Source organism: Miniopterus schreibersii (assembly GCF_964146895.1).
Source record: "Miniopterus schreibersii genome assembly, chromosome: 5".
Taxonomy (NCBI): Eukaryota; Metazoa; Chordata; class Mammalia; order Chiroptera; family Miniopteridae; genus Miniopterus; species Miniopterus schreibersii.
This window is the reverse complement of record NC_138106.1, coordinates 82013468-82026367: the sequence shown is the minus strand read 5'-3', so window position 1 is coordinate 82026367 and position 12900 is coordinate 82013468. Positions and strand designations below refer to the sequence as shown.

At 44.0% G+C, this 12900-nt stretch overlaps 1 protein-coding gene across 3 annotated transcripts in view; it reads right to left on the bottom strand.

Moving 5' to 3' along the window:
- Positions 1 to 420, bottom strand: part of CLRN1 (clarin 1) — a gene marked incomplete at both ends in the record, with an annotated part of 37351 nt that extends 36931 nt beyond the window's left edge. For 2 of the 3 annotated variants that reach the window (XM_081138651.1, XM_081138652.1), the window contains one exon: positions 168 to 420. In XM_081138651.1, coding sequence (XP_080994777.1) covers positions 168 to 420 — 253 coding nt within the window. Of the gene's footprint in view, positions 1 to 163 lie in introns of all 3 variants that reach the window. The other variant, XM_081138650.1, reaches the window with a different exon arrangement.
- Positions 421 to 12900: the final 12480 nt, after the last annotated feature.

Genomic DNA, 12900 nt, shown 5'->3' with positions numbered 1-12900 from the left:
AAACACTAGGGAGAAGGGGTTGCTCAGAGGGTCCTAGGTATTTCAAACGGCTTATACCTGTGTAAAAAAATCCTTCAATAGACAGGGCAAGGCCCCTAAAAATAACGTCCTGCAACACTTGGAGGAGCGTGTGAAGGCATTAGGAAAACCAACGCGGCTGCACTTACCCGAGAAGCGGAAGGGCCGCGCCCCGAGCCCGCACTGCCGCACGCCCTCGCCGTGGAAGAGCCCGTACCGCATCTCCCCCATGAACTTGTCCAGCTCCCGCCCCGACGCGTTCACTAGCAGGGCCCCCGTTTTGCAGAGGAAGGTGGCTTTGATCCACAGCGGCGTCCCCAGGGCTGTCACAACTCCGAGGGCGCACAGGAAGCTTAGCAACCCGGCCATGCAAAAAATGACTTTCTTCTGTTGGCTTGGCATCGTGAGAAGTGGCTTCTGTGAGCGTGAGGTTCAAAAGCAAGACCTTTGCAGGTGACGAGAAGCGACTGCCCCTGTGACTGCATTTATTACAGAGCCGAACGGACGGAACTCAGCTGAAAAGGCAGCTTCGTGGCGGGAGGCTCGGGCCAGGTCAAACGCCAGCAGGCTGCCAGGAAAAAGGCTTCTGGATCACACTTACGTGGCGTTTCTCCATGGTCGCCTCCTCTTCTCTCTAATTTGAAATCTTTGGACTAAGAATCTGTAAAATAAAACTCTTTCAAACTGCCTTGAGTATCTCTTCTTGTGTCTCTTGGTAACAAAGGTCTAAGATAACAGATGGAGTCCTCCCTGTAACTTGATAAATGCCTCCCTTCCTTCAGCCTTTTGTCTGATTGGGTGAGTTGAAACTTTCAGAAACAGGCTTGGTTCCTATGGCAAATTTTCAGCAATTTGAGAAGTTCCTATACTGATGTGTTTTTATTTTTGTGGGGTTTTTTTGGGGGGGGGGGCAGAAGAGGTAGAAAGGACATGGGTCTATTTATTGGTATTAACTGATTGTGGAAAATGTTAATTGTAGCAGGACAAAATATTGCACTGAATTGGGTCCTGCAAGGATATGAAGTGCCTACACCAACCACCAGGGCTTGTCCTCCTATTGTCCCAAATCTATGGTTTAGAACCAATGCAGAATTTGATTCAGGTGTTTCCTGGCAAAATATATATATATGGAGATGCAGGTGCAAATATCTAGGTTTCTAAATGCTTTCCTTTCAAACATTTGGCTGCTTCAGGACAATAGCAAGGGTATGCTATTCTGAGTCCGAGAAGTTCCAGAGTCTGTGAAGAAGACAAGGGCATGGTCATGGGAAGCAGAGATTGTGGTCAGATGGAGGGCTCTAAGGATCTGCCACAGACAAGCAAGGGTCCCAGCAGAAGTAATTCTGGGAGACAAAAGACAAGGTCATGAGCAAGGTTAAGTAGCGAGTGAGTTTGGTTAAATTGTGAAGATCTGAACATTAAGATTGGGAATTCAGTGACAGCTTTGTAATTCTGCATTTCCAATAAGATTCCTCCTTGTGCACGCAGATACAGGCCTGGGGGGGTGCATGCCTATTGTATACCTACTGTGTGCCACATTATCCTGCTAGGCTCTGACCTACACAGAGTGCTTAACTTTTAAGACAAAAGTTTTTAACGTTTAGTATAAACTTCAAATGTCTGGCATCTTGGTAAGTATTTTACCTAAATTATCGTATTTAATTCTCACAGTTACTCTATAAAGTGATACGGAAAAGTAGATGACGATGATGATGGATGTGGGGGTGGTAAAGATAATGGTATCCCCATTCTAAAGATAAGGAAACCAAAGCTCAGAGATATAAAGCAACTTGCCCAAGAGAGTAGTGGAGTTAAATGCAATTCCAGGCCTTCTAATTCGGAAGTTTATGTGCTATTCTAAGGAGCCCATGACCTTGAGGAGATGGCAAGCTCTTCAGGCTGGGTCTGGTTGAACTGGGAGTAATGAGGACTGAGTAGGCCACTGTTACGCATCTTGGGTGCCTGGAGAACAGAATCGTCTGCAAGTAGAACTTGCCCAGCTAGTTACAAGCACATTTATGCCAGCTTCTGTTCTCTTGTCCCACTGTGATCGCAGCTTAGACGTCAGTACATGAAGATTTATTTCACACCATTGGCAGCATAGAGGCGTCTCTAGGCCATGTGTGCTCGGAGGGGAACTTAAGGTATAGTCTTGGACTTTGGGGCACAGCTCTCCTCTCTTGCCAGAGGCTGTCTTGTTCAAGATGATAGACAACCAAGTATAGAACTGATTCAAGAATCCCAAGATCCCTTCAGGGGCGGAGGGGGCAACACAAACCATGGCCCAAAACCATGGGGCATACGCAAGATTCCAAGGAGGAACTCAAAGTTAGGGTTAGGGTGGAAGGAAGTCTTTATTCATGTAAGTTGATCAAAAATAAACAACTCATCACAGGGTATTTGGCCTCCCAACGAATTCTTCACTGGATTTAGACTAATTGTCATCACTGTCCACTAAAAACGGGGGCACCAGCATTTATCTGGGGGTATATGTGCCATGCCCATTCCAGAAACCTTAATTTAAAATGTCCAAGGAGAGTTCTAATTAAATCAACATACTCTGTAATTGGAAGAGACAGAACATTTCCAAGCCTGGGAACAGAAATTACCTACAACTTAATCAGTTCTATTAATGCCTTTACAGAAAGGAGAGGGGGAAGGGGGCAGGGGACAGTTAGTACAGGACAGCGGTTTAATGAACCAAAACCTAAGTGCAGTCAAATGCTCTACCCCTGAGCTATACCCCCGACCAAAACCTAACTGGATGTCTACACTGTCCAGGAAGAGAAGCCCCGACTGTGGGTGCAGAGAGCAATTAGATGACACTCATTCTTAAGTCTGCATCAGTTTAGAGTGAGAAAGATAAACACAACATCATGAGTTACTCTTTATCCTGAAATTATGTCCTTCCTAGTATTTGTTGCTAAGATTTGCTTTCTTTAATAAAATAATGGTAATTTCATTTTTAATGTCCTTGCTTGGCACGTTAAAAAATTGGCAATCCTATATATGTTTCCAACTTAAAAAAAAACAAAACGAAACCTCATTGGTCTATAACATGCAAGAGCATGGATCCCTGTGTGGAAAGGATGGGGCCTAAAGGCTCCTTTACTCTAACCTGGTGGGTCTCAGATTTGGCTGCTCATTGGAATCACTTGAGGAGATTTTAAAACTATTGCTGTCTGCGTCCTAATCCCTGAGACTTAGATTTATTTGATTTCAGAGTATGGCCCTAGCTTTAAAGCACCCAGGTGATTGTGATGTGCGGCCAAGGCTGAGACCCCGGGCTTGTACCCAGCCTCACACGGCTGCCTCGTGATTCTTAACTGGGGTTTGCAGCTGTATTGGTGCTGGAACACAAGGAGACATGAATGGCCAGTCACTAGAGGAGAATATTCTCATTGTAAATTAATAAATTTACACTATTATTTATAGCTCAAACTTTCCTGAATTTTTTTAAAAAATGTTTTTATTTATTTCAGAGACAGGAAGGGAGAGGGAGAGAGAGATAGAAACATCAATGATGAGAGTCATTGGCTGGCTGCCTCCTGCACACCCCCACCGGGGATCTAGCCCGAAATCGAGGCATGTACCCTGACCGGGAATTGAACCGTGACCTCCTGGTTCATAGGTCGATGCTCAACCACTGAGCCACACCAGCTGGGTTTCAAACTTTCCTGAATTTTGTTCAGCACCAAGAGCATGATTTTGTTAAAATGTCCCAATAGGGTTAGGTTCCAGCATATCCAAAATTCAAGACCAGGCCCCGGATCATAGATTTACCCTCAGTCACCATGTGTCACCAGTGATGTCTCCTTGTTGGGAGGCAGTCCCCCTTGGGTCCTACGCCCACCTCACCTCCTCTCTGTGCAGGTGAATTCTTTTCAAAATTCCATAACACCCACCCAGAGGCTGCAGAGTAGTGTGTGTGATCCACCCTCTGGGAGTGATATAATAGAACCTAGCAGTCATTATGCCTGACAGCCTTCTTGTAAAACTTCATCTTAAATGTCTTGAATGACAGTGATGACACCATTTTCCTTGCAGTCGCTCTGAGAATTTGAGTCATTAATGTCAGCAAGTTTTCACCAAGCATGCTACTGAAATCTTCTTGCAATCTTAATAGCAATAGATTTAGTGACATAAGAAAATGGAACTAGGCCTTTCCATCCACCCCCATGACCCTTTCAGGTTCCGGATGGTGACCTAACCCTTCAGTGTGACTGGGAAGAGTACAGAGAGTGTAATTGCAGACTGTGTTTCTGCTTCCAACATAGCTTCATGCCTCTCCTCACACTGCTTTGGCTTCATCGGTTTTTCATTATAGCCATTCAAAGCCAACCTCCCCCCAAAAAGGCCCAACTCCAAACACATGGGAATTCTTCCCTGACTTGCTTCCTCCGTGTGAGGGGCAGCATGGCGTGGTGTGGAGAGAGCGCTGGGAGAAAGGCGTGAACCAGGGTCAGGGTTCCAGTCCATCACTAAATTAAAAATTCCTTAATTATTCTGGCATTCACTTTACTCATTTATGAAAGGAGTGGTTTCAGCTACATTGGTGATTTTCAAATTATTTTTAACCGGAGAAACCATTTCCTCAACTGAACTCTTGGGTGGATTAAGAGATAAAATCTGAGCTTCTTGGAAGGGATGGGGCCACGGAGCTCTGCTGCCAAGCCCCCCTCATGTCTAACCCTGAAGCAGCTCTGAGAAGCTCAGTGATGAGCGTGGGCCAGACGATCCTTTAGGTCCCCTCTAACTAAAAAATTTCTTTGCAAGTTGTGAAGTCAAAATTTGTCCTTTTGCTGGATTATTTCTCTTCTTTGCTATACTAACCTGTTAGCTATTATGGGATATTGCATTGCCCAGAGATACTAGATGGTTGATTATTCCAATGATTAATTTTTAGATTATTTAATGAGAGTTTCTGGGTTTGTCTGATTTGTCATTGGAACAGTGAGTTTGATTTTAGTCAGTATAACGGATCATTACACTCCAAGGCCTCTCTAAGAGAGATTCAACAAGGGTTTATCAAGCTTCCTATTCTAAGACAAGAGGCCTTTGTGAATCTATCCCATTTTTCTCATGTTTAAAGCAAAATCTGGTAAATTTGATTGACATTGCTTGACTAATTCAAGTTGCTGGTGATCCTCAAGTAGCATTGTAATTCTCTAATGATTGTTGGGGGGTGGGAGTGGGGGTGGGGAACACACACCACAGAAAGAATTGATTGATTTATTAGGGGGAAAATTACCACGTGTGCTAGACCTTGATTGCAGCTATTATTTGTAGAGCTAATTGCTTGAACTGGAGGATTAAGAGGGTTGAGGGAATGGGGGAAAAAGAAAACAAAGTTCTCTTGGAATACAGATGAGCCCACAGCAGGTCTGGACTGGGAGGAGAATTCAGCGCAGGGGTTTCAGGGTGGACGACAATAGTGGGAATATTTAGAGGAGTTGGGCTTCTTTGACAGACAGCTATAGAGCGAGAGCCAGAAGCGGAGGAAAATTGCCCTGAGTGTGATCTGTCAAATAAGATGTGTGGCACCCTCCGGTTTCTCTGGGTTTCTCGTTGGTGTCTTCTACTGAGGCTATGCTGATAGTTAAACCTCAACCCAGCAGGATGTCTGAGATATTACAGGAGGAAGGAAAAGTTCCTTAACCGAAAGAAGAGGGAAGGCACAGTTTGAGACCGCCACGTCAACAACAGCAGATGGGCCAGATTCCTATCCTACTGCAGGGAAATCGATACTGAATTTCCTCGTTGCTATAACCCAGGTAGATGTGTTGAGATGGCAAGCTTTGAAGTAGTTTGATTCTGTCATTATCAATTATTATTGTTGTGGACATGTTTTCCTTTGTGTGGCTGTGTGACACTTAAAATACTGACAATTTCCTTGATGACTTGCATCAAAATAATAGCAGTATTAACAAAAATGTACATATGGAGACTTACTCTGTCTCAGCTCTATTCTAAAAACTTTCTGTGTATCAATTTATTTCTTTTCAGGCTCCCTGGGCAATGATTAGATTTCCTACTGAGGCAGGTTAGTAAGAAGCTAGGAAAATTCCTTGGCAAGTGGAATGGGGAAACTGAGACAGATAACTGAACAAACTGGACAAGCAATTTACAGCCAGATAGAGAAGGTCACCAGGGTGGAAAGCCCCACGTGCCTAGCAATGGGCAAAACTGGCGCTGGACCTTGCCCCCAGGGTGGCCTTTCCTTCCTCAAGATAACATCTAGGCCTCAGCTGTATTTCAGCTCCAGACCCAGAAAAGCAGCAAAACCAGGCAGGGTGGAAGCCAGGACCAGCTGTGATGACTAATGACCCCCCTGGCACAAACCAATAGTGGAGACCATGACCCTGAGGGGACACACCTGGAAAAGCTGATGAATATTCTATTGAGATCCTCCCCTAAGACCTCCCCTAAACTCCTAGCCTTTAAAACATTCAAGACAAAGAATCCAGGACACACTCTCCCTCCCAGAAGCATGCCTGCAACCCCCCCCCCACAGGTGTATCTCCTAAATGCTAAGGGTCCCCATGAGGCTTGCAACCAGGGGAGCAGTGAGCAGTAGCAGCTGGTCCTGAGCTAACCCCCTGAACCTGTCTCTAAAGCCCCCTTCTCTCTGACTTCTCAGTGAGCCAAAGCAGCCCATCTGGGCTCTTTCCTGTTGTTTCTTCTATCCTGAGCCCTTCCTTGTTTCACTGTCCCCAGCTTTAATGATTCTCTCAATCACTTGGACTCCTGCTGTGAAATCCTGCCTGCATGAAGTCAAGAACCAACTCACTACTGGCTGGCCTGAGGCAGACCTGCTGCGGGCCCAGTCACTTTCCAATGACACTATCCCTCTTCTGTTAAGATGTGCCAGGTAGTAGGCTAGCTTAATTTTCAGACAGATGACAAAGTCTCCTAAAATACTATCGTGGTGAAGATCTGGATAACAGTACAAGTAGGTGGGTTTATAGCTTGTCAAATGTCCAGAAGTGTTGACTGATGGAGCATCACCAGCTAGAGAGATCTTTAATTCCCTACACATTTTATCAGTGATTTGCTTAGAAACATAGACTATGTTATCCAAAATTTAGCTTCGTATCAAACTTTATTTGAGCACTGACTATGGACAGAGACAGCTAAAAATAATAGAAGACCAAATGGAGATTCAGTTATCTTAATAGTTAAGAAGAATGAGACCAAAGCAACAAGATGTCTTTAGGTTTAAAATGTAATTGCCTGGGGAGATCTGGGTTGGTAGGAGTCCTGTGAAAAGACAATTAGCCCCAGGAGTGGGGAATGTCTGGCCTGCATATGCACGGCCCAAGAAATCATTCGGTCTGGCCCTGCCAAGGCAACCGCAGGCGGGACTCAAAATTCTATAAATCTAGGAGCTTTTTTCATAGCTAATTTTTAAGTTGATAATTTTGTATGGCCCAAGAATGATGTTATAAGTATCCAAATGGCCTTTGGCAGAAAAAAGTTTCCCCACCTTTTTGCTAGACAGTGAGCTCACGCAGCCAACGCTGTGACAGGACTATTGCAAGTGCTAGGACAGTGTGACATGCACTTTGGGGGTGTCTGCCCAGCCCTCCGGCCTTTCTTTGAGAAATTTCTTCAATACCTACATTGGTACTATGCGACCCATCCTTTCTAGCCTGCTTTGATTAAGAATAGACATATGGTTCAATAGACATAGACAATTGGATTCTGTCTCCTGAAAATATACATGTGTGTTGAGAGGCTCAAGTCTGCGGAAAGAGAGGAGGAAGCAGAGTCTTTTCCATAAAGAAGGCCCTGAATTGCCCTCTATTTTCCCATCAGCAGTCACCCTTCTCCTCTGGAAAAGTCAAATGTAGGTCTATGCTCCCAAAGTTGTCTTAGTCTTTTGCCTGTTTGCTTGTTTATAAAGAAAGCTCCAGGGACGCACGGATTTCAGCTCCTCCCACTGTGTGGTTCTTGGTGCAGTGCCCCGGGTGAGACTGGCTGTGACGGTCGCCTGAGTGAAGGCCATGTGGTGGCTGCCTTGGGCCCCTCCTGTGGTCATGGGCCTTGTGTGGGTGCCTCCCGCCCCCAGCCGCAGGGCGTGTGTCTAATGGCCCTAACTCCGGAGCTCTCAGCCAGGCTGGCCTCGTCTGGTCCTTCCTTGGTCGGGGATGAGCCCTTCTCTTCACGCTGTCACTTCCCCCGTAGGTGTCCAGGGCCCTGCCGTCCAATCCTGGAGGAACCGCAGGGTCTTGGGCTGCTGGACTTGCTGGGATTGACTTCATGGAGAGGAGCAGAGGGGTGAGGAGGGCTGAAGGGCTGGACTGAGTCGGGGAGCAGACAGGCAGCCCTGCTGGGGTGCAGGTCTACTGTGGGCAGTGTGCTTGCAGCAGTGGGCCCTACAGCTGGCCTTGAGAAGGACTGGCTAACAGCTCAGCGAGGTAAGATGACCAGGGACTTGCTTCCACTCTGGGCCCTAGCTCCAGTTCAGTCTCCCCACCCCTCCTCTCCTGAATACTATCACATCCTTTGGCAAACCTGCAAGTAGCAATGCAGGCCCTACTCAGATCTGATCCTTTCTGTCCAACCTTAGGGTAGAGTACACATAAATTAATCTTTCTTCTCCTCTCCCTCTCTCCCTCCTGCTCTCTCTCCCTCCCTCAGTTTAACAAAAATTAACAAAACTTAATATTTTGTTCACCCATGAGAAGATCCTGAATGAAGTGCTTATTTTTTGCACCTTAGAAAAACAGTACCTTGGATGGTGAAACACAGGCCAGTCACTAGAGCAGTGCTGTGTTAAACCAAACATTCAAGCACTTGTAAAGCAAGGCAAATTTTCTAGATTAAGAGTCCCCTGCCAGGAAATTCAGATCGAAATGAATATAAGATCTTTATTAATTTTCTGACTTCTCTGTGTATATTCTCTGTGCATAGTACTTATTTGAAAAATAATAAAGGTAAATTGTAGACCAAGCAACCTAGCAGGCTATGAATGCCTTATCCTTAAAGTCTCTTTCCAGGATGAGCAGCCACAGATGGGTAAGAGGGTTGTGAGTGCTGGGAAACCCAAGGTGCACTGGGCACAGCCTATGGAATTACCATAGTTGGGAGGCAAAACTCTTTGACTTGTCATGTGTTGAAAATCACCAGGGAGCCAGATGAGACATTACATTGTGTTTTTAAATGACGTAAAATGCCTGGGCACTGAGCCATGGGCATTACTGAGAACAGATGCAAATGCAATGGACCTGGGATCCTCAGGAGAACCAAGCTTTGCTTCATGCCTTCACTTCTCTTAGAATGAAAGGCAGTCCAGCCGACGGCTTTTCATATTAGTGACACAGAAATGTTTTGTCATTATGAAAAAGCATTATTTTAACAAAGATATTTAAAAAGGAAAAGCATACCTGATTCAAAAATTAATTAGAAGTGTATTATAGATCTAAATGTCAAACTTCTAGGAGAAAATCTCTGTGACCTTGGGTTAGGTAAAGATTTCTCAGAGAAAAAGAGTATAAACCAAATTAAAAACAAACTGATAAATTTTAAAAATTCTACTCTTTGAAAGGAACTGTAAAGAATGAAGAGGCAGGCCACAAACCGAGAGAAAATCTACGGAATAGATACATCTAACACAGGACTTGTACACAGAGCATCTAAGTCAACAATAAGAAAGCAGATGTCTCAAGAAAAAGAGGTAGACAAAATATTTTAACAGACGCATCATCACATCATCAAAGGAGATATGGGTGGCAAATAAGCCCCTGAAAAGATGCTCAATATCATTAGTCAAAATAAAATCACGGTGGGATACCACCACCCACTATCTATGTACATGACTAAAATGGTTAGAGACCCATAATGCCAAGTCCTGAGGAGGATGCACCCCAGCGGAACCCTCATATATCCCTGGGGGGGGGGGGGGGGGTGGAAGTGGCACAGCCACTGTGGTAAACAGATTAGCGGATTCTTCAAAAGTTAAATACACTTTTAGAGTGACCCGGTGATCCCACTCCAGATATTTACCAAGGAGAAAGGAAAGCATATGGCCACCTGAACTCCTGTACACAAATGCTTACAGCGGTTTTCTTCATAACTGCCCCCACATGGGAGCGACCGAACGCCCGCCAGCTGTGCGTCGCTAAGCCAGCTGTGGTTCGTCCCCACGTGAGACGCTCTCAGCAGAGAGGAGCGGGCCGCCCACACTCGCACCGACGCGGATGGACCGCAAAAGCTTTCGGTCTGGTGAAAAAAGTCAGACTCTACTGAATGATTTCATTCACATGCCATCTGGCAAAAACAAACTGTTGGGATAACATGAAGTCAATGATTGTTAGGAGCTGAAGGTGGGAGAAGTATTGACTCCTGAAGGGCAGAGGGAACTTGGCCCGGTGATGATCACCTGGGGTTACATGCCTAAAAACATTTGTCAAAAGCACTGTCTACCTCAAAAGGGAGATGCTATTCTATGTAAATTAGACCTAAAAGAAAGAAAAAGAATTAAAATATATTGAAATGCCACCACTCAGCATACAGCTCTCCAGATATTTTCTCATGCAAGAAGTTAAATGCAAATTAACCTTAGAATAGGAAAACAGAATATTCTAATCAATTCAATAGTTTGTTTAACAGAGTTATATATATTATTACATTCAGGGATCATTGCTTCCAAAAGAATTCTAATTCAAGAAATACTTCAAAAATTTGTTCTACTATCACCATCAATCTGTTTGGCATAGCTGGGAGACTTGGGTTCCACTGGAAGTCCTGAGACTAACTTACCCATGACCATGAGCCAGTGACTTTCCTCTTCGTCTGGTAGCTTCTGCTCTGTCACACTGGGGGACTCCACATGACTCATGGTTCTCAACCTTGTCTCTGCCTATGCAGGAACACTGTCATTGGCAAGAGCTGTCATCGCAGGTGGTTTCCAATGGGTTGGGAGGACATCTCCTCTTATCCCTCTCTTCCTGGGCTCAGCACACGAGCCTCCTTTCTATTCCTAGGACACTCAGTGCTGCGTCAGCCTCAGGGGCTTCACCCTTGCCCTTTCCCATGCTGGCAACGATTATCCCCTGGACCTTCCAATAGCTGGTCCTTTCTGCTCATTCAGATTTCAACCGCATATTACTCTCTGAGGGTCCTTCCTTGACTATTCCACCTAAACAGCACATACTTTCTATCCCATTGCTCTGTTTTATTTTCTTCATATTGCCCCCCAAAGTTTTATTATATGATTTATTTTTGGTCAACTTGAATAAATACTTTGACTTGACTCTCTTCTTTCCCTCTTCTCTGACCTGCTGCTGGTGCTCCCATTGGCCAAATCCAATTGGATACCAGTGGTCAGCCTTTCAGGGCATAGGACAGGGTGGAGAAGAGTGGAACTTGGGTGTGAAGGAGAAAGTGTAAGAAATCCTGCTGGCTATCAAAAGCTGGCTAGCTAGCTATCATCTGAAATAGTAATGCATATACAATGTTTACAAAAGTGAAAAGAGGGTAAACAGTGAAAACTAATTCTTCTATCCCTGAAAAGCTCCCTCCCCCGAGGTAATTTCTTGTGAAACTTTCCTGTGATATTCTCTGATCATCTTAGCATGGATTTAAATACATCCACCACCTGCTTTCTAAACAAATGATAATATACCCTGCGAACTCTTCTATATCTGGACTTTTTTCATTTAATCAAATGTCCTTGTTAACATTCTAATGGGAATGTGCATATGATTGTTTTGGTTGTTTTGCCTATTTGACAGCAACAGATTCTACCTTCAACAATTCTGTTTGAAGTGGGATCTCACTGGTGATGTATGTGCCCTTGTCCATGCAGCTATCCAGTCACCTACTGCACCTTCCCAAGACATACACACCCTCTCCTTAACTCGAGATCTGGAAGCAGTTCTCTGCGTCCACATTGGACACCTATCCTGGCAACCACTAGTCCAAGATGCATAAGGGTAATGTTTCTAAGTTTGGACTCATGTGCCAGGAGTGGAACCAGCAGCTTAAGTTCCACTTTATACTGTAACCAACCTGGGCAATTTACAAAGCAGCTCCAAATATCTGATTTGGACAGGGCTCCTTTGCACAAATGCTTTTGAAACCATTAAAATGTTTTGTCCCCCCAAAGTACCCTATTTAAGCACCCCTGAATCTATAATACCCAATATTAGAAGTCAGGAATGGTCATATGTTTAAAATGGGGGGTAATAATGGATTGCAAGGATGAAATGGAATAATAATGCCTGGCACATAATAAATGTTTAATAAATGTTAGCTAGTCTTTATTATAGTGATTATTGTTCATATAATAATTATTTCCCGAACTAGGGAAATCACCCACTGGAAATAGTTAATATATTAAGCATGTTTTAAGGAAAGCAATGAATTAAGAATTAATTCTTGCTACATATTAGTTTCTATTTTCATATTAAGTTAAAAATACTAAGCATAAGACTTAATCTTTGACAAATTTAGACTTAAATTTTTTCTTGCCTAATGTCCTAGTACAAGTAGTTACCATTCTAATATATCTTTTGATACAGGTTCTCTCTGAAACATAACTTTAGAAAGATTTAGAGATCTTAAATGGGGCTATTTTATTCCATTTTAGTCTTTGATAGCAACTCCCAACTATTGAATTCCCTATGGAAATATGCACAATTTAGTGTGTGCAGTATGATTTATTTTAGCTCTATAAAAATGGTTGACTTTGTTTTTCCTCTGAAAATTTGAGTGACTTTTATGTATTGTGTGTGTGAGAGAGAGCGAAAGAGAGAGACCCCATCCAACTGCAGTTTCGTATGCCATCAAAGTCACCTCTTCACATCCTTATGACATTTGCCTTATTTTTAATTTGTAGAAGTAATATTATCCAGGTCACAGGAGAAAGAAAAATTG